At 36.0% G+C, this 27,348-nt stretch overlaps 1 protein-coding gene across 3 annotated transcripts in view; it reads right to left on the bottom strand.

Moving 5' to 3' along the window:
• The window catches only part of Stag1 (stromal antigen 1), a 333,420-nt gene that overhangs the window by 116,394 nt on the left and 189,678 nt on the right, over positions 1-27,348 (bottom strand). For all 3 annotated transcript variants that reach the window (XM_028869949.2, XM_028869951.2, XM_028869952.2), the window contains 2 exons: positions 14,221-14,344; positions 5,508-5,606 (listed from right to left, as the gene is read on the bottom strand). In XM_028869949.2, the coding sequence (XP_028725782.1) occupies positions 5,508-5,606; positions 14,221-14,344 (223 nt within the window). The remainder of the gene's footprint in view (positions 1-5,507; positions 5,607-14,220; positions 14,345-27,348) is intronic.

Raw genomic sequence — 27,348 nt, 5'->3', positions numbered from 1 at the left:
GGAGTCCCTAACCAGTCCCTAACCAGCACAGACTGGCAAGAGCAGCACAAGTAGGTGAGCTAGTCTCAAACTGAGACAGATTCAGTATCTCCACAGCCCTCCTAGTGAGGACAAGGCATCCCTCACTGTGGAAAGTTTGAGGGAGAAACTAGCTAGCCCTTCATACTCCTTCAGAGCCTCAGGCACAGAAAGCCATATACACACCAAATTATCTCCAAAGGACCAATGATAGGGACAGTCTAGGAAGATTAGATTGGGGAAATCTGGACGGAAGTGACCTTTCGCCACAGAAATCCTCTCTGGATAGGCATACTTAACTTGTTTGAATTACTGATACTAACAGCCCATTCATAATTCCCTACCTACAGAGCCTGATATAATACCAATAATAAAATAAAAAGCACATTAATGCAGGGCATATTTTCTATTTCTTTTTCTTGATCATTGCTACTTTAATCATTAAAATTGCATTTATTTATTTAATGTGTTTAACTCCATATACACAGAGGTCAATGTGTAATTTCGGGGAGTTCTCTTCTTCCATCATGTAGGTTCTAGGGAAATCTCAGGTCATCAGGCTTGGCAGCAAGCATCTTTACTTGCTGAGCCATCTCTCTAGCCCATGTGTGTGTGTGTGTGTGTGTGTGTGTGTGTGTGTGTGTGTGTGTGTGCGCGCGCGTGCACACACGCGTATGTATAAATTATTTTAATCTTCCTTTTTTGGTTAAAAAGTATTCAGATGTGTAACCTGAATCTTTGTGATAAAGCTTTTGTTTCCTCCTTCCTTTCTCTAATTCTAATATAGAATATTTTCTGTACCGCTTTGCCTATCTTTAATCCATGTGCCTTCCTTCTCACTGTTAGTTTTTTCCCTTTCTTTTTCTTTCCCACTTCACTTCTTAAAATTGATCCCCTTAGCAAAAAACAAACAAAAAATCTCCCCAAAATAAAAAACACCCTTATTACATTTCCTCCAATCCTAGTAGTGCATGGAGGCCCTTGTTATGGGAGATCCTGCAGCATTCTGCAGCTGGTTTGATTCCAGATTGACACCTAGCTTTGAGCTGCCTTTTGTTCCTGCTACTTTTTGTGTCTGGTACCTTCTGTTTAAAGTATGTAAATCTTATCTGAGAGTTTCCTAATGGTTCAAAGCCTATGCAAAACCTGGTTCCAAGAGGACTTAGCAAACTGAGATGTCTTGTGACTTTGGAATTCACATTGGCATTGTCTCTTTGGGGAGTTTAGATAAAGGTCTAGGCATATGGAAATTGACTTGCTAAAGGTCTGAATTGTATAACAATAAAAAAGCCCTTTGCAGAGCGACAATGAGTCAGTTCATCAGAGGCTGACTCCCCTGTAGCCTCAGAAGGCTAAATTCATCCTAGAGTACCTGTTTCTTCTTTCCAAGGACCCCAGTGAACCTAACACTGGATACAACCATCCCTGAACCTCATGAGACACAAGTCTTGAAGTAAGTATCTCTTGCAGCTAACACAGGGAATGCTGTCAAACCACTGTATTTATTTATTTATTTATTTATTTATTTAACAGTAATTGACTCTCTTGCCTCCTCTGTCCTGAACATAAACCCAAGCAAAGACATTCTGACAGGAAAATTCATATAAAATAACATATACAAAATCACTAGGAAAAGGGGGAAATTAAAACCAACAGATATACATTACATATCTACAATATTCAGTACAACAGGTAGAGGGATAAGATTCTTTATGGTACACAGAGCCGTTTAGAAAATTGTAAGCCAAAAGGAAAGATTTAATAAATACACAAAAATTGAAACAATTTTAAAATATAATCAGATCATAGCACAAAAAAGGTAGACATTAACAGCAGGAGAAACTTCAAAAAATGGCACATATACTTGAAGACTAGATGAAAGATGTTTGAATGAACAGTAGATCACTGAAGAAACAGAGGAAATTAGAAAATCACTAGAATTAAGTAAAAATCATAGCATGACCTACCAGATCCTTCTCTGGAATACAGCCTAAGTAGTCCTAAGAATAAAGTTTATAGCTCACATTTAAAAAGCCAGAGATCCAGAATGAATAACACCCCAAAATATGCCTCAATACATCTCCAAGGCTTTAGAAAAACAAGAAGCCAAACACAAACTAGTATACAGAAATCATTAGGGAAAAAAATTAAAGAAATAGTAGTCTAAAATGATAAGCAGAATTAATCAGAGCTGTCCTTTTAAAAAAAGATTAACAAGATTGATTAAAAACCCTTGCCAAAGGAACCAAAAGAAAGAGAAGACCTAATCAATAAAATTAGAGGTTAAAAGGGAGATGTTTGAACAGATTCCAATGTAATGTAGAAGATCTTTAGTATTCACTTTGAAAACATATTTCAAAAAGCTGGAAAGCTAGAAAAAAACAAGGATAAAATTCTAAATTCATATGACCAACCCAAATTACAGTTACACACTATAAACAGCAAGGCTGAAGCAGCAACAGAAAGATTCCCCACAAACAAAAGCCTAAGAGTGATGTATTCAGTGTTGAATTCTATGAAACTTTTAAAGATCTAATGCTAACAATTCTCAGTATGCTCCATGAAACAAAAAGGGAAGGAATATTTACTATATTCATTCTATCAAGCTAGGATTATCTTGACATTAAAACTAGATAAACATACAGCAAAAACAACAAAAATGAAAATATGTTCAAATCAAATTAAAAAACACATTAAGATCCTACACCACAAAAAATTGGTTTCAACCCAGTTGATACAAGGCTGGTTTTAACATATGCATATCAGTGACCAATACACCACATGACAGATTTAAGACATATAAAAGAAATCACAAGATCATCTCAATAGAAGTAGAAAAAGCATCTGCCAAAGTTGAATATTTTTTTTCATGACAAAAGTCCTGAAGAAATTAGAAAGAGTATACCTCAAAATAAGAAAAGCTATATACCACAAAGCTATAGTCAATAATATATTAGATGGGGAAAGAGCATTTTCCCAAAATCACGGAAAAGAAAGGGTGCTTCCTCTCTTCACTCTTACTCAGTCTGAGCTTAAGGCTTAGTTGGAAAAGCAAGACAAGACAAGATATAAAAGAAAAAAATGCTGTAAGGAAAAAAGTCAAATATGCCTATTTGCTGATAATATATTATGCTTAACACACTATAGATGTCACCAGAAAACAGATTGTTGATAAATTCAGTAAAACTGCAGAATACAAAAATCAACATAAAATCCAATACTTATTGATATACCAATAAGTAATTTGCTGAAAAGAAGTGGGGGGTGGATCTCATTCACAATAAACTCAAAAGGGATTAGAGGATGAGAAGGTTCAGTCAATAAAAGCATTGTTTAATAAGCTTAGCAACCTGAGTTTAATCCTTGGGACCCATGTAAAGGTGAAGGGAAGAAAACCAAGTCAAAAGAGTTGTCTTTATAGTTCCATACTGTGTCATGGCATATAAGCCCACTCCACCACGAAAAAAAGCAAACCAAAGCACTTAGGAATCAAACCAAAACAATGAAGTCAAAGAGCTCAACAAAGAAAAATTTAAGACACTGAAGAAAAACTGAATATACTAGATGATGAAAAGACCTAACATCAGTGGTTCTCAACCTTCCTAACGCTGCGACCCTTTTATAGTTCCTCGTGTTGTAGTGACAACCCAACTATAAAATTATTTTCGTTGCTACTTCATAACTGTGATTTTTGTCATCGTTATGGATAGTAATAAATATCTGTTGTTTTCTGATGGTCTTATGTGATCCCTGTGAAAGGGTCATTTGACCCCTAAAGGGTTGCAACCCACAGGCTAAGAACCACTGCCTTAGATGCCTCTTGTTGGTAGAATTAATGTTATACAAAATGTAATCCTAAGCAGGAAGACCATATTAGAGACATCACAATACCTGACTTCAAATTATACTACATAGTGATAGTGAAAAAACAGCAAGATATTGGGGCAAAAAACAGCTGTGCAGACCAAAGGCCTCAGAAACAACACACAGGTGTATTTTACAAAGTTGTCAAATAAAACAAAACAAAAACACACAGTGTATTCAACAAATGGTGTTGGCAAAAGAGGATATCCACTTGCATAAGTATGAAATTAGACCTTCATCTCTTTAATTAAAATGGATTAGAGATTTTAAAATCTGAAACACTGAAATTACTGAGGGGGGAACACTTCAAGATATAGACATATGCAAGAATTTTCTGAGTAGCAAAGCAAACAGTCTAAAGAATTGACAAATATGATTACCTGAAATTAAAAAGCTCCCTCACAGTAAAGGAAAACAGCTTACAGAATGGAAGAAAATCTTTGGCAGCTGTACTTTAGATAGGGGTAAGTAACTAGAATAAGCCGGGCGGTGGTGGGGCACACCTTTATTCCCAGCACTTGGGAGGCAGATGCAGACGGATCTCAGTGAGTTTGAGGCCAGCCTGGTGTACAAAGTGAGATCCAGGACATCGAGGACTGTTAACACAGAAAAACCTTGTCTCAACACGCCCCCACCCCCAAAAAAGAAGTGTAAAAATTGAAACTGAAACTTCACCATTACCCATCAACAAATAAGCCAATGAACTAAACAGACTGCTCTTAAAAGAAGAAATACAAATGACAAACAGATATATTTTTTAAAGTATTCACTATTAGCAATCAGGGAAACAGTCTAGTCTCATCACAGTCAAAATGGCTATCACCAAGAAAGGAAATGATAAATGTTAAGAATGTGGGGATATGGGACCTTATCCACAGTTCATAGAAATGTACTGTTACACACATTATGGAAATCAGTATGGAGGTCTCAAAAACTGAAAAAAAGAACATTATGAATCTGCTAGTCCTTTCTCAGATACTTATCAGAAAGACTGTATCTTATTACTAAGATACTTATACATCCATGTTTCTTGCTACTCTATTCAAAACTACAAGGAAATAGAATCAGTCTAGATGTCTATTAACTGATAGATTATGTAAGTTTAGTACATATACACAATAAAATTTTAATCAGTTATAAAGGAAAGAGAAATCAGAAAATCTGCAAGAAAATGGATAGACCTGAAAATTAAGGAAGATAACAGATTCAGAAAGAGAAATAGCACATATTCTTGCTGATATGTAGACTATATATTTTAATATTTATATATGTATATCAAAGGGTTAATGTGGCATAAGTCATGGCACTGGAAAAAGAACCATGAGAGTGGAAATAGAGCTTTTGAGGAAGGGGTGGTCAGGCATAGACCATGCATGATATTAAAGCTAAAAGAAGTTCACGGAGAGTAGGAGGGGCGGGGGCGGGGAGCAGGCAGAAGAATGGGAGAGAAGGTTGGGGGAGAAGGATCTATAAAGAAGTCACAATGAAACTCAATACTTGGCATGTTAAGAAAACAATAATAAAAAATAGAAACCAAAAACATCATGGTAATGCCATATGCTAATGTAGGTATAACTAGCATTTGCAAAGAGAAAAACAACGTAAGTTCATCATCTGACACTTACCTTGAATCGATTTGTAAATAGCTCCAATTTGGGGAATAATTCTCTATTGGTATACAAGCTTTGTAGAGCTTTCAAACACTTCAGTCTGACTTCCCCTTGCTTCAGGAATACAAAGAAAAACAGATGAGACAGTCATTTCCAGTCCACAAAAGTTAAAAAAAAAAAAAATGAAGTCTCTATGAAGAACAAAATAAATCGCAGGCTAACTATTCAACTTATTTCCTACGTTAATACAGGAAGAGAATGAACAATTCCTTAGTCTGGCTCAACACAAGATTTAATTAAAAATGCAATAAAAATTTTTAGTTACTTACAAATGAGTTAAACCTTTTTCAAATAATTGAAAACTATGTCTGATGATGAAATTCTGTCCATCTGCCTTAGTGGCACATTGTATTTATAATCTATGGTTATAGGTAGAAAATGGCATGCTCATTTGTTCTGCTTGTAATTATACAATGATTCCATACAAAATTTCTATTAAAGGATCATGATTTCTTCATCCAACCAAAATTTACTGGATGCTTTTCAACATCACAGAGAGGAAAAGAGAGTAGTTAGAAAAACAGGTAAGCAGCCTACTTAAAACAGAAACAAACTCTATAGAAAGAAGAGTCTTACAAATGCTCTCTATTCATTAGCAGGATATTGCACTCTACTACTGAGCTAAATCTCTATCCTAGCAGAGTATCCTTAACAAAGTCATTAAATTTGAGCAGAGGATGTTGTAGATCAGAGTACATTCAATATCATTTAGAAATCTATGTAACACTATTAAAGAATTCAAATAAGATAGAGGTTTCCATGCTCTAAAAGAAGAAATGTGTTTTGACAGTATCAATCCATTCTGGAATGAAACAAAACTAGATTTTATTTTTCAACTTAACAGCTTATTAGCTACACATGAAATGGCACACACATCCACTATTCTGGCATTTATAAAATTGTTCTTAAGGATGAAATATATGAGTATGCTGATGAAAGTCTGAACAAAATATTATGTGGAATGTGGTATGATTTGTTACATTTATAGATTTTTGCAATGTCACTATCTTCCATAGCCATTAATGGGACAAATGAATGAAATGTCACTGAATTAATCTGCAAAGATTATATATCACTTTACTGCAAGTGCTTTTTCAAGTAATTTCTAGATATCACTGAATAAAGTGATGTTTCTTCTCTAAGGGCTCAGGAGGAACCTAAAGCATCCACAGCATGTTACTGATGCACCACCCAGTCTCTTTTACCTGGCTAGGTCTTTAGCCTCTGTCTTTGTTGGCTGATATTTGGTCTCATTTGTACCCTTTTCTGGAGAACTGACCATAGACAAGAACCAGCCACAAGAGTTTCCAAAGACTTGAAGATAAAACAGTGTAGCTCAGGGCTGAAGAGATGGCTCAGAGGTAAAGAGCACCTGCTGATCTTCCAGAAGACCTGAGTTCAGTTACCAACATCCATGTCAGGCAGCTCTCAATTGCCTGTAACTTCAGCTATGGGGGGTCCAACCCCCTCCTCTGGCCTCTGCAGGCATGTACATACATGGCAAATATTCATACAAACACAGACATGCTCACAAATAAAATAAATCTTATTTCCTTTAAGCCATATGTCTAAGGTGCAATCTATTTCCTAATCTTCCTTGTGAAATCATATGCTAAAAGAATGTCCTTGAATAGGAGGGAATAAACAACAACAAAAACAGAATAGAACAACTCTGAAATCACATATTTATTTATTTCCTTTATTTATTATACTTTCCTACTGGGCATAGCTGAATACAAACTTCAGTAAAATCACACACTGCAAAATGATGCTTTGGTCAAGGTGGCATTTTATTTGTACTTAAATGTGATTTTAATTGTATGTTAATAAATAAAGTTGCCTGGGGGTCAGAGCTATTAGAGCCATAGCAAGAGTGTGGCGGTGGTGGAGCACAACTTTAATCCCAGCACTTGGTAAACAGAGCTAGGTAGATCTCTGTGTGTTCAAGGATACAGCCAGCATTGGAGACACACGCCTTTAATCTCAATACCAACCACAGAAGACCTGAAAGTCTCTACAGACAGGCAGTGATGAGGCAGTCATGTGTTTGGGTTTACAACCAATGAGAAGGCAGAACAGAAAGACTATAAAGACAAACACACAGGAAGTAGGTCTTTTTCGGAGAGGTCTCTTGGCTTAAGAGGCTAGCTGCAGCAGGCGGTAAGGCTCTTAGCTCTGATCTCTTGGCTTTCCTCTTTGCATTGGTTCTGTGTTTCTTTCTTTCTTTTCTTTTCTTCTTTTTTTTTTTTTTTCTGAAGCTGAGGACCGAACCCAGGACCTTGGGCTTGCTAGGCAAGCACTCTACCACTGAGCTAAATCCCCGGTTCTGTGTTTCTTATTTAATAAGACGGTTGGTTACATCTACAGCAATATGTATAAGATGATTATGGATCCAAAAAGCTCTTATTGACTAGGGGCATTTTGAACCATTAAAACATTGTCAGAGACAAGGACAGAATCTCTAGTTAGTGGAAAAATACAGACCCCCAAAAAGACAGGGAACTAGATCATCTTACAGTCAGGTTGCCTAGCAACAGGACATTGAGTCAGAGCCCTTGACCCTTTCACACTGTAAACATCTTATACAAACATCCTGTTAGCTTGCCCCACATTATGTAGATGACAGCTTCTTGCCCCCCCCCCCCATCCTGCAGGAACTATATAAACCCTTCTGGAGAAGATAAAGTTACACCTTGATCAGAATCTAGACTTGGTGTATTTTCCTTTGTATCTCCTGTCCCTACATTCCCTCCTTAGGGTGGTCGAGAACACGTTGTAGCCCTACAGGCGGGGCAAAACATAAGTACAATGTGTTATTTACGTGTTTGTGGTCATGAAGGTGTTAAACTGCTTTGCACATAGAATTCAGTAAAATATAAAATATTCAATGAAAATAACTATATTACTTCCTTATGTATCTACTATAATATATTTATTACTATTTTAGAACATATACCTAAGAAATTTATAGTAAAACACACTATGCTGTGGTAAACTAACAGCAGCCTCAAACATTTCATGTTTACTGAGGTTCGAGTCTACTTCAAGAGGCCCTGTAAAGTAATTGATCTATATTATCTGGGTTGTGTATACACTGATGAAATGGTCAAATGATGCATGTCTCACTACAACTTCATTAAGTGACCCCTAACTCAAAATCAGGATTGGCTTGTGGGCAACATGGCCTAAGAGAGAAGATACCAAATAAGTCTTTTAAGATCACACTTTGAACTAGATTACTTGAAGATGGTGATAGTTGACAGTTACCAATACAGAATAGCCATGTATTTGCTAATATTCTTACCTGTGGGTGAAAAGCAATACACACTAGCTATACAACATCCAAATATTTCAGGGAATAGGGTCAATAACAACTGTAAGAACTATAGGATTGAATGGTGGATGCTAAGTGTACTTGACTAATTTTTATGTCAATTTGACAGAGAATGAAGTCATCTGAGAGGAGGAAACATCAATTGAGAAAATGCCTCCATAAGATTGAGCTATAGGCAAGCCTGTAGGGCATTTTCTTAATAAGTGACTGCCATGGAAGGGCCATGCACATTATAGGGGTGCCATCCCTGGGCTGGTGTGTTGTGGGGTATTTGATCACACTGTGTGAAGATTTGTCTCTGTTCTTCCTTGCCTGCCTAAGATACCTTCTGATTGGCTTAATAAAGAACTGGATGGCCAACAGCTAGCAGGAGAGGACAGGCAGGACTTCTATGTAGAGATAGGGACTCTGGGAGGTAGGGGATTCACCAGTTAGACGCAGAGGAAGTCATATAGATGTAAGGTACCGAGGAGAGGTAAAATGTAGATTAATATAAACAGGTTAATTTAAGAACTAGTTGGGAACAAGTCTAAACTAAGGCCAAGCTTTCATAAATAATAAAAACCTCCATGTATCATTATTTGGGAGCTGGCAGTCCAAAGAAAGACTTTGTGGTTGGGTTCTATAAGAAAGCAGGGTGATCAAGTTGTAAGGAGCAAGCATTAAACAGCACTCCTCCATAGCCTCTCATCAGCTCCTGCCTCTAGGTTCCTGCCCTGACCATCTTTGATGAATGGTAATAAGGAAGAATGCACAAAATAAACCATTTTCTCCCCACCTTGATTTGGTCATGGTGTTTTATCACAGCCAATAGTAACCCTAACTAAGATACTAAGTGACACTGAAATATGAAAAAGAAAATGACAGGCTTAGGTCATTACATGGCCAGTTCAAGCCAAAAGTTGCTTTTTTGACAAAATTTAAAGAGATGCTTATCTCTTGTAGATAAAGAACTGATTATAATAAAGGCCAAACCCAATTGCAGAATGAAAGAATTCCAGACTACACACAGAGCAAATCTCTTATGCTGAAAAATGAGTTATGAAAGTAAACAGGTCTAAAGGATAGCTGAGTTGACTTAGCTGAAAACTTTGAATTCCTAACATTCTCTAGAATTTGTGGGCCTGAAAATGTGGCTCATATTCCCTTAGTAGGAAAAGCAGGACGCCTCCCACCTTGCCTTTAGCTATCCTCAATCAAGGCATATAATGTTAGAAGGCCTTTTCATGATCTGCACAAATCTCTTTTTTGCAACAGGCTAAGGTAAAATATCAGCATGGACAAAATGGGAACTTCGGCTTCTAGAGATAGCAATAAAGACTAGAGCAGTATAGATAAGGCGGTATCATCTAACCATTAGAGGCAGTCAGGAAATACTATTGGATAATAATGCTGTAACTCCAGAGTTTTATGTATGGGAAACCTGCTCCCCAGTGTAGTACTACTGAAGGTACTGAAGGAGCTAGGCTACCACTACTAGCTAGTAGATTATCACCTGAGAGAATAGATGGCTATGTAAGAAAGCCTAAACCCTCCTGAGTCTCTCTCTTTTTTTTTTCTCTTCAATATGCTAGCTCTTATTTATTCACTTCTACAAGTGTTACCATTTGTTATGTTGGGTGTGGTCAGAATGCCTTCATTAGGTACTGACCAGAGGAAGTTCCTTGATCTTGGATGTTCAGATTTGAGGTCTTCTGTCACAACAACACAAAATGGACAGAGACAGTGTACAATAACTGTAAAGGGTGGCAATGTTAAAAGGGAAGGCAGTGGAGAAACTATGAAACTTGCTCATAGGATATAGTACTCTAAGCAGCAAGAGAGGTGGAGAGCTGAAAAAGTACTATGCATACACAATAAAAAGAGACCAACAATGGATGAGTAAAGAATCAAGCACAGTTCTCCACATGTAAAGTCTTAACTTAAGGTAACATGACCAATTTCTTTCCAAATGTAGCCTTAAAACAAAGACCCAAACCAAACCAACGAACCAACCAACCAACCAAAAACCCTAAATTCCTATCATAGACTTAAAAAGTTTAAGTACAGCAAGGATATGAATAGAGTTTTATTTTCACCTTGTGAACTGATATCTCTCAGTGACATTTCTTAATTATCTAACTCCCCTCCCAAATCTTGGTACTCCACCTATTAAGTGTTTAGCGGATGCCACAGGAACTTACTACCGATTAAATTAGGAAATATCCACTAATAACATAGAAAACTGTAAAATAACTAGTTAGAATGAAAATTCCAATTTTGGTATGTGGTGAGATTTTGTTTGTGCTCTAACAAATAAAGCTTGCCTGGAGATCAGACTGTGGAGCTAGTCACTAGTTAACCATAGAGGCCAGGCAGTGGTGGCATACACCTTTAATCCCAGCACTTGGGAGGAGGAAGCAGGAAGATCTGGAGTTCAGAGCCATCCTGGGTTACACAAGATTGATCCAGTCAAAAATAGAAACAGAGCCAGGTGGTGGAGGCTAATGCCTTTAATCCCAGCACTAGGGAGGTAGAGACAGTAATATAAGGCAGGAGGAGACAGGAGCTCAAAACCCTTTTTGGTATGAGGATTCCATAGTCTTTCTAGTGGCTGGCTCCTTTACTTCACTGATCTTTCAGCATTTACCCTGATATCTGACTCTGGGATTTTAATAAGACCAATTAAAATTCAAGCTACATTGGCACTTACTATTTTAGGCACCACTATTCTCTAAAGCAAATTTTATTATGGTACCATAAGCACTTGAATAGACCACTACAAACAAGTCCTCACTTAAATCTGAGTTATATTTAATACAGTATCTAATTTATATTAGTTGATCCATAAATATTTTTAATGATTATGGAAATAAGAAACTCAGAAAGGTAATATGGTAAATACAGCTACAGTATTGTATATATTTGTTATAGGTTCTTTATTAACACTTCTGAAAAATTCTCTTTGGAAAAGAAAGTTTTTCAGAATGCAGCAAGATGGATCAGCAGTAAAAACATTTCCTGTACAAGCCTGGTGATCTGAGTTCAATCCCCAGATAACACAGTGAAAGGAGAGCATCAATTCTCGAAAGTTCTTCTGACTTGCACACACACTGTGTGTGCATAATACTTTTGTTGACTTTCACATGAATTGCTTCTTTTTCTTTTTTAAATTTTATTTAAATAACATTGTTTTTTCATTTATTTTACATACGGACTGCAGTTTCTTCTCCTTCCTCTCCTTCCAGACCCCGCCTTCCCATCCGCCCCACTCTCCTTCCACTTCTCCTAGTCTCCATTCAGAAAAGGGCAGGGCTCCATGGGTTTGTCTTGTTTCTTAGAGTGCATAATGCTCTTAAAGTGACCTTCGTTGGGGTCCTAGCACCTACATGGCAGCTTACAAACATCAATAACTCCAGTCCCAGGGGAACTGACACTATTATGACCTCCTAAGGCACCAGGTATGCACAAGACGCCAATAGATACATGCAAGCAAAGTGCCCATATACATAAAAGAAAATAAAAATACTTAACTGAAAAACTGATGACTGTTTTACAGTAAGCAACATCAAATTAATATCTTCCCAGAATTGGTTGTCACTTATAAAGATGAGATAAAACTGTTAAGTGTTATGTAAATGTAGAAAAAATACTCCCTTGGGGGATCAGAGGAAGAACTGAGATTTAAATTCATTCTTAAAAATTTCTATAAAGACTGATGACTGACTTGTTTACTTTGAGAGTATATTAATACATTCATGTGAGGGTACTGTGCAATTCTACATTATCTCAAACTAACAAAATTTTCATAAATCAATCTAAAGTGGGCTTAAATAGAAAGGTCTAAATTCATATGAAGATTACACATGAAAAACAAAGAAATAAACAAACAAACAAACAGGTAATCCAGTTTGAGATTACATTTTTGAGAGAAGATCTGGATTCAGGGAAAAAAAAAACCCCATAACATCCTTTGAATGTGGTATTGAGATGGGAGTGAGGGGGAAAACGTGTTTTAGTCAGTAACTAAAAATCTGTATGTTGAGCAACCAAGCTGTGATAATGTCTGTACACATTCAAGACATCTAAGAGCAAAAATGGACCACAAAACTCTTTTTTTTTTTGATTTTTTCGAGACAGGGTTTCTCTGTGTAGTTATGCGCCTTTCCTGGGACTCACTTGGTAACCCAGGCTGGCCTCGAACTCACAGAGATCCGCCTGCCTCTGCCTCCCGAGTGCTGGGATTAAAGGCGTGTGCCACCACTGCCCGGCAGACCACAAAACTCTTAATGATAATTGTAATGATGCTGGGAATTTTCAACATCTATAATACTAAATTTTTTAATGTTTATTATTAATTTGTGTTTATACATGCACATGTGTGATGTCTGTGTGTGAGCCACAAGTACCACTTTATGGAACTCAGGTTGCCAGGATGGTGCAGCAAGCACCTTCACTTGCTGAGCCATATCACCAGTATTCCTTACTTACTCTGTATTTTTATATTAAACACTGACAGGCATAAGACACAGAAAAGAAGCTTTTACCTATTATTAACAAATTCCTCTTTGGACCTACAAATGTAATAATATTTCTAAAATATTCCAATAGTTTTATCTTTTTTTAATAATATATTTTTATTTTATGTGCATTGGCCTGCATGTACGTCTATGTGAGGATGTCAGATATTGGAGTTATAGACAGTTGTTAGCTGCCATGTGGGTGCTGGGACTTGAACCCGAGTCCTCTGGAAGAGCAGTCGGTGCTCTTAACCATTGAGCCACCTCTCCAGCCCTCAGTAGTTGTACCTTAAACAATTCAAAGAAAATACAGCAATTTAAAAAAAACTTATTTTGAGGATTTCTTATGTAGGAATCAATGACATAGGATTTCTTTTAAAGCCCAATCTTTTTCTAAAAAGGTAGAGATCGATCAATCTAAAATGGGCTTAACTCAAGGGATCTAACATATTCGCTTTAACTCTGACTTAAAAAGTCACACTGGAATATAACCCAACAGAATTACAAACAAGAAAGCTTACTTAATTTTTATTACAACTATTCACCTTTGATCCTTGATTAGGAGACTATTGCCTTCTTGGTAGTACTGCATATATTCTCTTGTAATTACAGACACACCAGGTTCTCAATATGAATTCAAGAATAGCACTGCATCCAAGGAAGACACATAAAGTACTGTCTTCAATTTTAGAATGGAGATTGATAATTATTTGTATTATCTTAAATTTCATATTATTACGTCTCTTAAAAAAATAAGCCACTGCAATTTTGATTGCTGTCATACCAGTATGGAGACAAATACTTCTTCCATCAAAGCTAAAAGATATCAACTTACCCTATCATGAAGAGTCCATCCTACATATTTCAGGTAACTGTCATTTAGGAAGGCATCACTATACATTTTCATCCATACTCCAATTTCTTCAATACAGATGGCTCGAATCTCGGCAATTGCGTCACTGGATGGGGGCAGAGGAAGAGAAACCTCTGAATTATACCGAGACCTGGAATGTATCCCAACTAATTTTCAACAAACATAAATTATATTCTTTCCTTTGTTAAGATAGGGCCTCATGTTAAGAAGACGGGACTTAAAATTGCTATGTAGTCGAGGATGGCCTTGAACCTCTGATCTTCACGCCTTCAACTCCCAAGTGCAGGGATTACAAACAAGTTTTATGATCACATGTGGTTTTACTCAGTGCTTAAGAGTGAACCTAGGGCTTTGTGAATGCCAGGAAAGCTGTGTATTAACTGTAAGTCCAATATAAATATTTCCTTAGAATTTTAAAAATTGCCTTTACTTAATTTACTTTTATAGGGGCCGCACATATGCTATAGCATGAGTGTGGAGGCAAGAGGTCAACTTAAAAGTGTCAGTTTTCTCACTCTGACATAGGGCATAGGGCCTGAACTCAGGTTGGTAGGTTTGGCCTCAAGTACCTTTATCCAGTAAGGCACCTCACCAGCCCAATAAAAATATTATGAATACTGTTTTATACCCGCATTGCAAAAGGTCTCCAACATAAATATCTTGTTCCATTGTTTTTATAAAAATAGAAATTATTAACCACAAGTATCATAAAAACCCACCATATTCAACACTAATGCAAGCAATGGCAGTTAGATATTTCTGACAGTATCACAACTACTGTCAAATTGTCTGAGAAAAAAGACAATGTGTCAATATAGAGTTCAAAAATTATTTCTCTAAACAGTGATGAACTATTATAAGCTTGCACAATCTTTTTTTTTGTGTGTAGGGGGTTTAAGACAGGGTTTCTTTGTGTAGCCTTGGCTGTCCTTGAACTGAAATCCACCTGTCTCTGACTCTCTAGTTCTGAGACTAAAGGTGTGCACCACCACCAACTTGCATGATCTTTAAAGAAATGAATAAAAATTAATTTTTATGACAGCCAAAAACTAGTTTACATATTTAACAAGTTAAAATCATGTTGAAGCCAATTATTTGGAACTGCATAATAAGGGCTGGAGAGATGGCACCATCTGCTTTTCCAGAGAGCATCCTGGTTTGACTTCTAACATTTACAGGGAGTTTCACAACTATCTGAAACTGTACAAATTCCAGTAGATTGGGATGCCTCCTTCTGGCCTTTGTGGGCACTGCACCCACCCCAACACAGGACAAAAAGTGAAAATGTAAAATAATTTACAAAACAAAAGTCTTTGAGACATTTATTGAGAATTAAGGAAATGTGTAGTTTAGCTTGTACTTCTATAAAACTAATTTTACGACTTCATTCAAATCACAGGTCTTTCATCATTAGTTAATTATGTTTTAGGCTGAACAATGGAGGATCATCCACTTTAGTTACAATATGAAGTACTAGCAGAAAACCCATAAATTTCATTATTCTACAAACATGCATTCAGTGTGTTTGTTCTGGGATGATTTTCCTACTCCAAGGGAATTTCTCAAAAAAAGGTATTAATTTCCTTTTTTCTCACCAGGTTATTAGCCCTAACTTTAAAAAATATTGAGTGGGGTGAGGTGGTGCACACATTTAATCTCAGTACTCAACAGGCAGAGGTAGGTAGATCTCTAAGTTTGAAGCTAACCTGGTCAACAAAGTGAATGCTAGGGCAACCAGGTCTACATAGAGACACTGTCTCAAATAAAAAAAAGTATAATATATATATAATATAATAAAATATAATAAAAGTATAATATATATATTACTCACACATATATGAGAAAATAATGTGAATACTAAATCTTTTGGAGTTCAATCAAATTTTAGTTTTTCTCACTATATGTTTAAGTAATTTTAATTCTTTAACAAGACAAACTTCTCAAGCCTGGTGGTTGAAATGTACAACTTTAATTCCAGCACTTGGGAGGCAGAGACAGCTGTATCTCTGTGAGTTTGAGGCCAGTCTGGTCTACAGAGTAAGTTCCCAGACAACCAGAACTGTTACACAGAGAAACCCTGTCTCAAAAACAAAACAAAACAAACAAAACAAAAACAAGACACACTTCTCATTAAAATCAGCAGTAAAATTCAGATGTAACTTAGTATTAAGGCACTTTTCCTTGTTTATTTTTTCCAATATTCCTGCAACCACTGAGTTCTAGGTGTGTGTCGCCACACTCACATAAATTATTTGTCTCTTTTTAGGCAAAATCTCGTAGTATTCTTATTCTATGGTTCACAAACTCATGACAATCTTTCTGCCTCAGTCTCTCAAGTGTAGCCAAGCAGGTTTCTTTTCTTTTTTTTTTTTTTTTTTTAAAAGATTTTATTTATTTATTATGTATACAGCATTCTGCCTGCATATATGCCTGCAAGCCAGAAGAGGGCACCAGATCCCATTATAGATGGTTGTGAATCACCATGTGGTTGCTGGGAATTGAACTCAGGACCTCTGGAAGAACAGTCAGTACTCTTAACCACTGAGCCACCTCTCCAGCCCCCAAGCAGGTTTCTTTTCGGTGAGTTCTGGGATCCTCAGGCTTGTGTGCTAAACTCGTATATATACTGAGTCACCCTTCAACGCTTTTGTGACGTTTTCAAAGTATGTCCACAAATTTTTTAATGGTCTCTTTGATGGATATTTATCTTTTCTTGAGTATGGGTACCCTAAGTAACACACCAGTGATGAAAATGGTTAAAATGAAGTTTTGATTCCAGAAACCAAGTCAAAAAAGATATATGTGGTTAAGTGGGGAAACCACTTGTCATATTGATAGCATTCAAGGTACCATATAAGGAGACCCATGGAATGAGCAATTGAGGCCTTCGTCACCACTTAAGCTATTTTAGAAAAAGATCTTCCAACTTCAGCCAGAGGAATGTGTTTGAAAAATGTCTTGTAATTTTTAAGTTAAATTTTGACAGATAAATTGAAAAGTTAAATTGTAATTATTAATGAGGTAATGTGCTGCTTCAGTAGGCATATGTATTGGATAACATTTAAATCAGACTATACATAGATCTCAAATATTTACCATGTCTTTATGGCAAAACATTTCAAAATCCTTCCTCATCTTTCCCTCTTCTTCTGTCGGCTGTATTCTTTTCCTCTTCCCTGCTCCTGTTTCTCTTTTTAGAGGTAGAGGGCTTCTTTAGATGTTCAAGAAAGATTCTTACTAGGTACCCCAGAATAGTTCAATCTCACAATACTGTTGCTTCATCACCAAGAATGTTGGGATTAGAGGCAAACAGCACCACAACTGACTCAAAATAATACCTTCTAGCTTTGTGAAATGTATAGTTATAGTATTGTTATGTATAGCTAATCTAATAACCAGAACCATCTAGCTAATTCCTAATCTATAAAATCTATGACATAATAGCTGCTTTACAATGGCTGAGTATAGGGATGATTTGATTTTTTAATATTAAGGATTTTAGTCATCAAATAATACCCACCTGTCTTGTGTTTGGGTCCAAATATCAGTTCATTTTAGTTGACAGAGTTCAAATGCATCAGTACCTACATTTTTGTAGTGACCTCCATGCCTATAATATCATCAGTGTTACTCTGATTATATATATCAATTATTCTTTCACATTCAAGTGAAATATCATAAAAAAAAAAAAAAAAAAAAAAAAAAAAAAAATATTCATTTCTTCTAAGATTACTAAAAAATGTTGCTTACTGGCCTGCTTGGCTGTTTTCTTATATAACTCAGGACCACCTGCCAAGGGGTGGCAGAGCCCCTTTGGGGATGGGGCCTGCCCACATCAATTATCAAACAAGAAAATGCTCCAGACTTGTGTACAGGCCAATCCTACAGGGGCATTTCTCAACTAAGATTTCTCTTCCTAAATGACACTAAATTTGTGTTAAGTTGACATTAAACTAGCTAGCACAGAAAGGAGCCTATTAGTAGACATCACTTTTCTGCCCTCTAGGAACTAATACTATACTTTAGTAGGTAGGGTATAAAAGGGTGTAACAGTTGTTTCTAAATCTTCAGTTGATTACAATTCTTGATATAAAGATATTTTTCAGAGTCCTTAGTTTTCTTACTAAAATTATTTTGAATGCACAATCTCTCGCTCCAATAGCCCCATCCCATTCAGACAGGTAAAGTACAGCTAAGGGTTCTGACAGTGCCAGAGCAGAAAAGTTAAGACAAGAAAAATATCAATAAAAATTGTAAGACAATACTAATTTTTATAGCATTTTAGCACTGGGACCTTGAAATGAGCTAAAAATGAATTTAGAATAAACTCTACTTAAAAAAATTAAACAAAGGAAAACTCCTATAAAAGGATAATTCTAGTATAGTTATATTACTCTTTTGTTTTTACCCGTTTTACAGTATAAAATGACCATGTTACTTTCTATGGAAAAAAACTCACCTAATTAACTAACTGTATTAACAATTTAAGTGTTTAACACTCATTAACAAAAAGCTTTTTTAATACCTGCACTTTGGATTGCTTTCTTGACAAATGGGAATTTATTTATTTTCTACTTACAATAAAATGAAAATGAAGTCTAGTTGATTTTAATAGAATGTTTCTTGCAGTATTCTAGTCACAGTTTTTCCCATAATTAGATGAAATTTAAATGATTGCAAAACAAAGTTGGGGGAAAACTCTTAACTAAAGTGGAGGTATCAATAGAATTACTGCTCACATAGAAGAAATCTCAAGAGGTCTAAAATGAATAATTCTGTATGTCAAAAGGTCTACAGTGCACGAATTGCAGTATAAAATTAATTCCTATCTCAAATAATTCTTTGTGAAATTTTGCTCTAACATATTTTTCCTAAAATAGAGCAACTATAGAAGTTGTGTGTATGTGGATAGGTGGGGATGGGTGATAAAATGGAATTAGGTGAAATAAACATCTAACCAGGTTGCTGAAAAACTATCGTCTTACTGTCTTTTATTACATCATGAATAAGAATTTTAGACTACAGAAAATGACTAACAGTAAGGCTTTTGAAATAAAATTTTAAGTAGAAAGACAGCTTAATGCTGTTAAAGGACATCACAGTGCAAAATGCTGAGGGGGGTTAAAGGAGGCTTCTGAGAGAAAGCACTGCATACACCTGAAGAACTGAAAAACTGTTCGATAACTAAGTTCAACTGCTATTATTCCAGCAAACCAATTATTTTAAATGTATGGAAATGTCATATCAAAGACTATGGACATATCTATGTGGCAGAATGTTTTCCTATCACTGGGATAAATAAATTTCCAGAAAAAAAAAAGCAATAGGTTCATAAAAGTGAAATTATGTTACATCTTGTTTTGGTTGCATTATGCATTAGTTAAATAAGTGACAACATTCAGAAAATCTAATATTCTTTCTGAAGAGTCCATTAAGAAGCATAGACATGGTGCTGTACTCCTTTAATTATAGCAATTAGGAGAATGAGTTAGGAAAATCAATGTCATTCAGGGTTGAGTTTCAAGGCAGATGCGGCTTCTAAGAAGGTTCTGCCTCAAAAATAAAATAAAAAACAAACAACAAAAAGAAAATAGGCAAACGTGACAGGGTCAAAAGGGACAATATCTATTTTTTTTTTTTAACTTGGGGTGGGGAGAGAGACTAACAAAATGCCTAAGAAATGGAATAAAAATCACAGAATATTAAAAAAATATATACTGCTTCTATTCAAATAACCAATAATCTCTAGAAAAGTGAATCTTTGATAGTAGCTCATATTTATACTTCTAGGTAGTAGCAAGTACTATAAGATGGAACTAACAGGTCTGTACACGTGAAAACAACTCCTGATAGAGAAAGGATAGACCAGAAAGAACAATTCTTGGAACAAATCCAGAGTTAGGAATACTTCGGTTTTAGTGATCCAGCAAATATAAACAGTATTATTCGAACACTGGGGGAAATTAGCCACAGACTAAATTCTAAGTTTGTTCTTGGCAAACCTTAAAAATTTAACATAACTGATTTCCATAAAGTGAATAATATAAGAACAAATATAAAAGTATCCGGCATACAATAAGGAAAAAAAACCCCACAATAACTGGCATGATAAAAATTAAATAAAAGTAAAAATGAGGCATGAAATGAAGAAAGTTACTGAAAAGAGGGAAATCCCCCACAACTCAATCCATACAAAGAAATCCTACAGAATACAAAACGAACCACATCAAAACTATTATGACACAGTCCCTATGTTCAAGAAGTTATACACAAGTACAGTATCCTAAAGACCATTGAAGAGCAAAAAGCAAGACAAACAAAATGGTACTAAGTTGTATCATAATAGAAAAACAAACCTAATGGTAAAGAGAAAGAAAAAATACAAAAGTCTAAAAGGCAGCCAAAATAAAAAGTAAATTCACACAAACACTGCAAGAAAATAATGACAGCAAATTTCTTAGATAACAAGACAAACCAGAGACAGTGGATCTATTCTTTGATAGGACTCAAAAATTCAAAAAACATTCATTTAGAGCTCCACATCAAAAGAAAAAATTGGTAATGACAGACCAAAGTAAAAAAAAATTCTGCCTCCCATCTCAGCCATGAAAAACAAACTTGACTAATTTGGGATTTTAAAAGTGGAAGTTAATGTCATTTTGATATAAAACTATTTCTTCAAACATCTGAGCATAGAGCAGTTGCAGTCATGTGACTTCCAGGGCTGAAGATGCCCAAGAATACTATCAGCTGTGATGTAGAAGATGCAGATACTAAATAAATGTTCACATGCACAGAAAAGGTATGTAAATAAGAACAAAACTATAATAAAACATAAAATAGAGAAAGACCATAGGTTTGGCTGGCCTGCAAGAAAACAGAATACTCAACTAAAATTATCAGTACATGGGCCCAAATGCTAAATTTAAACACAAAGGTTTTTTTCTGTTTATTTACCATATGAAGGGTTGGGGATTGAAGCCAGAGACTCATATACGCAAACCAGGTACTCTATCACTGAGAATAACTTTTTTATTAAATATAGACATTTTATTGTTAAATTATTAAGTGAAAACATGGTCACAGTATTTAACCAGCAGTGAATCGGAGCAAAGTGAGTGAAAAAGAATTATGACAAAACAAGGAAACAATGCCAAGTTTCACCAATTTTATTAATTATGGTATTGAAGTTCTAGCCAAAGCTCCCAAATAGAACAAGAAATAAACATCAACCTGGAAAATAAGCTGTCAATTCTCATTGTTTTCAGATGACATGAGAGTATACACAGTTAAAACCTCCAAGATTCTGCCAGAAATCTATGAGAATAAATGAACTTGGCAAAGTTACAGGATATAAAAGCAACATATAAAAGTAAGTGGCACTGCAATACAGTAACAGCAAATGATCTGAAATTGAGCTCAAGATAGCAACTTCACTAACAATACCATAAAAACCAATAACATACCTAGGGATAAAATTCACAAAAGGGGTAAGTGTGTTCTACAGTAATATCTATAAGAACACTGATAAAGACATCCAAAAGAAATCCTTGCTCTTCCCAGTATCCAACATTACTCCATATTTTTACCTAGCTTGTTGCGTGTATGTAGGCATGTGAGTATCATGGTATACATGAGGTCAGATGATAACGTGTAATTGATTCTTCCCTGTCATTTTTTTGTGGGTTCCAGGGATTGAACTAAGGTTGTCAAGCTTGTACAGCAAGTGCTTTACCTACAGAGCCATCTCACCAGCCCTGTTTCAGGTTTTAATCTATTTAGAGTTGACTGATTTTCCTGTGAGAAATAAAAATCCCCTTTCATACAATTTTCTAGATGTAGTTATATAATATTCCCAATATTATTTAACCAAAGTTAAAATATTTTTCCATAGCAGAGGAAACAACAGTGTAATGAGACAGCCTACAAATAGAAGACAATAGTTGTAAAGCACAAATTTGTTAAGGGGTTAGGATCCAGAAAATTTTAGAAATCTGAAAATCTTAACATCAAAATAAACAAATGGTTAAAAATGGGAAACATCTCTTAATAGACATTTCTTAAGGCATTCATATACCTAACAAAAATATGAAAACAAAAAGCCTAATATCACTAGTTATTAGGGAACTCAGATCAAAACATTTAGAGATTCATTAACTCAAGTAAGAATAGCTATTAAAATGTTGTAAGACTGCAGAAAAGGGATCATTTGTTGATTATTGGGAATTAAATTAGTAGTCATTACAAAAAGCCTAATGGAATAAAATCAAGTCAGTACTACAGGCATAAAGGTCATTCAAATAAAGAAGCAGAAATAGGGGGAAATATTTTTTTTTTACAAGACTTGCAATATAGCTCATAAGTAAGTAAGCAAAAAGTCAGTTTTAGGTAGTCATGGTGACATAAGCCTGCTATTGGAGATGGTGCATTTGAGAGGTAGAGACAGGATATGAGGCCAACCTTAACAACAGTGAGTTTGAGGCCATACTGGGCCACATTCTGTCTTAGATATACACCTAGATCCTGTCTTAGAAGTATATGTGGCAAGGATGACCCCAGATTAGACTACTAGCAATAGTGGAGACAGTCCCTGAACTGGCCTACCCTGATAATCAGATTGGTTGAATACCCTCTCCATCATCATAGAGCCTTCACCCAGTAACGGATGGAAAGATATACAGAGATCCACAGCCAAGCACCAAGCCAAGCTCTGAGAGTCCAGTGGAAGAGAGGGAAGAGGGATTATATGAGCAAGGTGGGTCAAGATCATTATGGGGAAATCTACAAAGACAACTAAACCAAGCTTATAGTAACTCACGAACTTTATGTAGACCAAGAGCTGTGGAACCTACACGGGACTAAACTAAACTGCATAGGGTATACAGTTGTGTAGCTTGGTCTGTTTGAGGGGCCAGGCCCCTGGCAGTGGGATTAGGATCTATTCCTGGTGCACGAACTGTGTTTCTGAAGACCATTACCTATGGTGGGACACCTTGCTCAGCCTTGATTCAGGGGGGAGGGGCTTAGTTCTGCCTCAACTGAATGTACCAGGCTTTGCTGCCTCCCCCTCCCCCCCCTCCCCCCGCCATGGGAGGACTTTCCCTTTTGGAGGAAGGGATGGAGGGAGAGTTGGGGGAGGAAGCTGGGGGGATGGGGAGCAGGAGGAGGGATGGGAGGAGGATCTGTAGTTGATATGTAGAATGAGTGGGAAAATTTCTTAAATTAAAAAACAAAAAAAAAGAAGAAATGCTCTAGGGCCACTAAATTGACCACTGGTAAATGCTTTTCACGCCTGATGACCTGAGTTTGATCCCCAGGATCCATATAGTAGAAGAAAAGAACTGACTTCTGCAAGTTCTCCTTAACTCCCATACATTTTTTATGCTGTGTGTGTGTGTGTGTGTGTGTGTGTAATAAAACATTTTTAAAAGAAAAAAAAATGTGTTTATATATCCACATTAAAAAAAATATGAAGGCCTTACACATCTAAAATTTGATTTGAAAAAATCCAAAAGAAACCTTAGTTAGATAAGCCCATATACATACATAATTGATAAACAGCTGAAATAATCCAATAAAAACTGTGAGTGCTATAAAGTAGAATGACTCATTCAATGGAAGATTAAGACGAATATACAACTTTTTAACCATAAACAAGCAATTCTAGTAGGTAGTACTGACATTTAAAAGTATTGAAAGAAAATTTTGAAAACGTGAACTAAGAATTCTGTATGAAACAAAACCATTATTCAAAGATGGAAGTTGAAATATTGGTTTTCTAGATAAATAAAACTGACAAAATTTGATGGTAGCCAATTTGCTTTATAAGGAACACAGTCTAATATTCCAAATAATTCTTAGCTACTATTTGAATTTTCGTGCTAAAAGCTTCTATCTCTGATTTGAGCTACTGAACATGGTAGAAAGTCAGTGATGGCAAAGACAGAGGTGTTTAAAGACTGAGGGTTTGTCTTGAAGAGGACTGTGGAATACTGCTTCTCCCTCTTTCTCTGGTACACTGATTTCTTCCTTTCTTTCTTTTGTCCCAGCCACACGAAATGAGCAGCATTGTTCCAACATGTGGTCTTCAACATGGTATGCTCCTTCATTAATGGCCCATTAGAAAAGAAACCAATTGGCCATAAAAACTAAAACTTCTAAAATATGAGCCAAAATAAACTGTCTTCTTTGCAAGTTTATCATCACAGATACTTTATTACAGTAATGAATTAACTGGTCACACCCAAGAAAGTACATGTAAAATAGCTTAACAAAATAGAGGAAACTCAAACTCCTAGAATATAAAAACCAATGCTAAAACATAATCATTAAAATTTTTTCAAAATACAAATATGGTCTAATATATAAAAACCAATTAAAATATGTTAATAAAGAAAAAACCTCCATGATTTCAAAACAGAAGATGAATCATATATGCATTATTAAAACACTGAACAAATTAAGCTACAAAAAATTTTTTCATCCTATCAAATACCATATACATAAAACTTATAGTTAATAACATACTAGCCAGTCTTTTCATTTGTAGATTTATTTTTAATTGACATAATGATTATCTACTGATCTGACATAATTTTCAATACATATAATCCTTTATTATAATCAAATCAGGTTAACTGACATACCCACCATTTTAAATACTTATTTCTTAGTTGTAAGAACATTTAAGACCAGGCACAGTGGCATACACCTGTAATTTTGGCTTATTTGGAAGGCTGATGTAGAAAGACTAGTAATTTAAGGCCAACTTGGGCTACATAAGAAATACCTGTCTTGCTCGGCAGTGGTGGCACACGCCTTTAATCTCAGCACTTGGGAGGCAGAGGCAGGTGGATCTCAGTGAATTTGAAGCTAGCCTGGTCTATGAATCGAGTTCAAGGACAGCCAGGAATTACACAGAGAAACCTGTCAAAACTAAAATGGAAAAAAAAGAAAAGAAAAACCCAAATAAACAAACAAGAAACATACAAAAATCCTCTTTGGGGAATGGGTGGGTATTTTCAAACATGCTGTTGTTAATTACACTCATTCCACTATGCAATATAACACCAAGACCTAGTCTCTCTTTGTAACTGTATCACAAAACACCAACTTGTCTCCACATTTAATTCTCTGCTACTCTAACCACCTGGCAATAACCACTACTTTCTCTACTTGTTTGACATTGATATTTATTTCAACTCTAAATATGAGCAAAATAATGCAATATTTGTCTTTCTGAGGCTTGTTAATTTGACTTTCAGCGTATCTGTGAAGGATTATCTTGATTAGATTAACCACCTTAGGAAAATCCACCCTAACGGAGGGCAGCACTGTTCCCTGGACTTGGGTTCTGGACTGCATATAAAGGAAAAAACCATGGAGTGCTCAGCCATCAATGGGATATTTATATCATAGCCCCTGACCCTAAAACTCACAAACCATCATTAAAATATAGGCAGTAAGACTGTAAGAGCCACAGATCCAGGAAGAAAGGGCAAATGGTGTCTTCTGGGCCTAATAGTACGCTTGCAATCATGAACTCACAGCAGCTGTGGTTGACTGTAGGCGACCTGAATCAGACAGATCAAGTCTGCTGCAAGATCCCACCCCTAGGTGATAACTACTGACAGCTGCTGGCTGCTTGGGAAAGGAGAGTGTTTTCCTTAAGGATATGGCCCTTGGTAGGTAGACAACACTACAGTGGATGGGTCTATCATTAGGATACAGGTAGCACAAATTAGACTCAGTGAATTACTTTTTAAAAAGGGAAGTAGGAGGGTAGGAATGGATCTAAGAGGAAGCAGGAGGAGGTGAATTTGAGCAAAATACATTACATTTAAGGAAAATAGTCTCAATGGCTGAGGTAGCCCATACCTTTATTCCTGGCATTCAAGATGCAGAGGTATGAGGATGTCTGTGAGTTCTAAGCCAGTCTGGTCTATACAATGAGCCAGCCAGGGCTACACAGGGAGACCCTTGTCTCAATAACCAAAGCAAAACAAAGTAGAAAGGCAGCTAAGCACAATGAATCATTACTGTCTTCTTTCTAACTGCCCATGCAATTTGACCAGATGTTTTAAGCTCATGCTGCCTTGACTTTCACACTACAATGGAATGTATCCTTAACTATGAGCAAAATCAAATCTTCCTCATTTAACATTACTCTTGACAGCAAACTTTATTATAGCCACAGAAAAAGTAACAGATAATGCTAAGGGTTGACTCCACATCCTGGGTACTGAGAATGTTGCTAATCCATATAAGTTGTCTTTTGTGACATACCAGTGTCATTTAAGTAGACTATATAATCAGTAATGGGATGAATAAGTAGTATGGTAAATTTATCTTGAATTGTTTGAGGAATCTGCACACTGTTTTCTGTAATAGCCACACTAATTTACAGTCTCATCAATAGTTTATGAGTTGCTTTTTCTCCAAACCCTTGCCAGTATCTATAATCTTTGTCTCTTTTATAACTGCAAGTCTACCTGCTTGACTGTACTTTTGATATGTACAGAAAGTAATGTTTAAATAAGGAACAAAGCAAAAGTTTCCCCTTAATCCTTCATCCACATTATCTTGAGATTATAGCCAATACAATGGGAAAATTTAGGTGGGATAAAGATGGTTGTTCTTTTAATCGAGAAGTTACTTCACTAGATAGAGTTTCTGAGGCAGATGTTAGAGTACAGAAGGGACAGTGCTGAGAATTAGAGAATACTGCTGTGAGATAATGATCTTGTACACTGTAAAGATTCATCTCTCCTGTTGGCTTAATAAAACGCTGATTGGCCAGTAGCCAGGCAGGAAGTGTAGGCGGGGTGACCATACTAGGAGAAGGCTGGGAAGAGGAAAGGCAGAGTTAAGAGTTGCCATCCAGACACACAGGAAGTAAGGTGAGAGTGTTAAACTGAGAAAAGGTACCAAGCCATGTGGTTAAACATAAATAGAAATATGGGTTAACTTAAAGTGTAAAAGCTAATTAGTAATAATCATGAACTACTGACTGAGCATTATAAATAATATTAAGCCTCCAAGTCAATTATTTGGGAAGCAGCTGCTGGGAATTCGGAACTGGCAGGTGGG

Source organism: Peromyscus leucopus, chromosome 7 (genome assembly GCF_004664715.2).
Source record: "Peromyscus leucopus breed LL Stock chromosome 7, UCI_PerLeu_2.1, whole genome shotgun sequence".
NCBI lineage: Eukaryota > Metazoa > Chordata > Mammalia > Rodentia > Cricetidae > Peromyscus > Peromyscus leucopus.
This window is presented reverse-complemented; position numbering and strand designations above follow the sequence as displayed.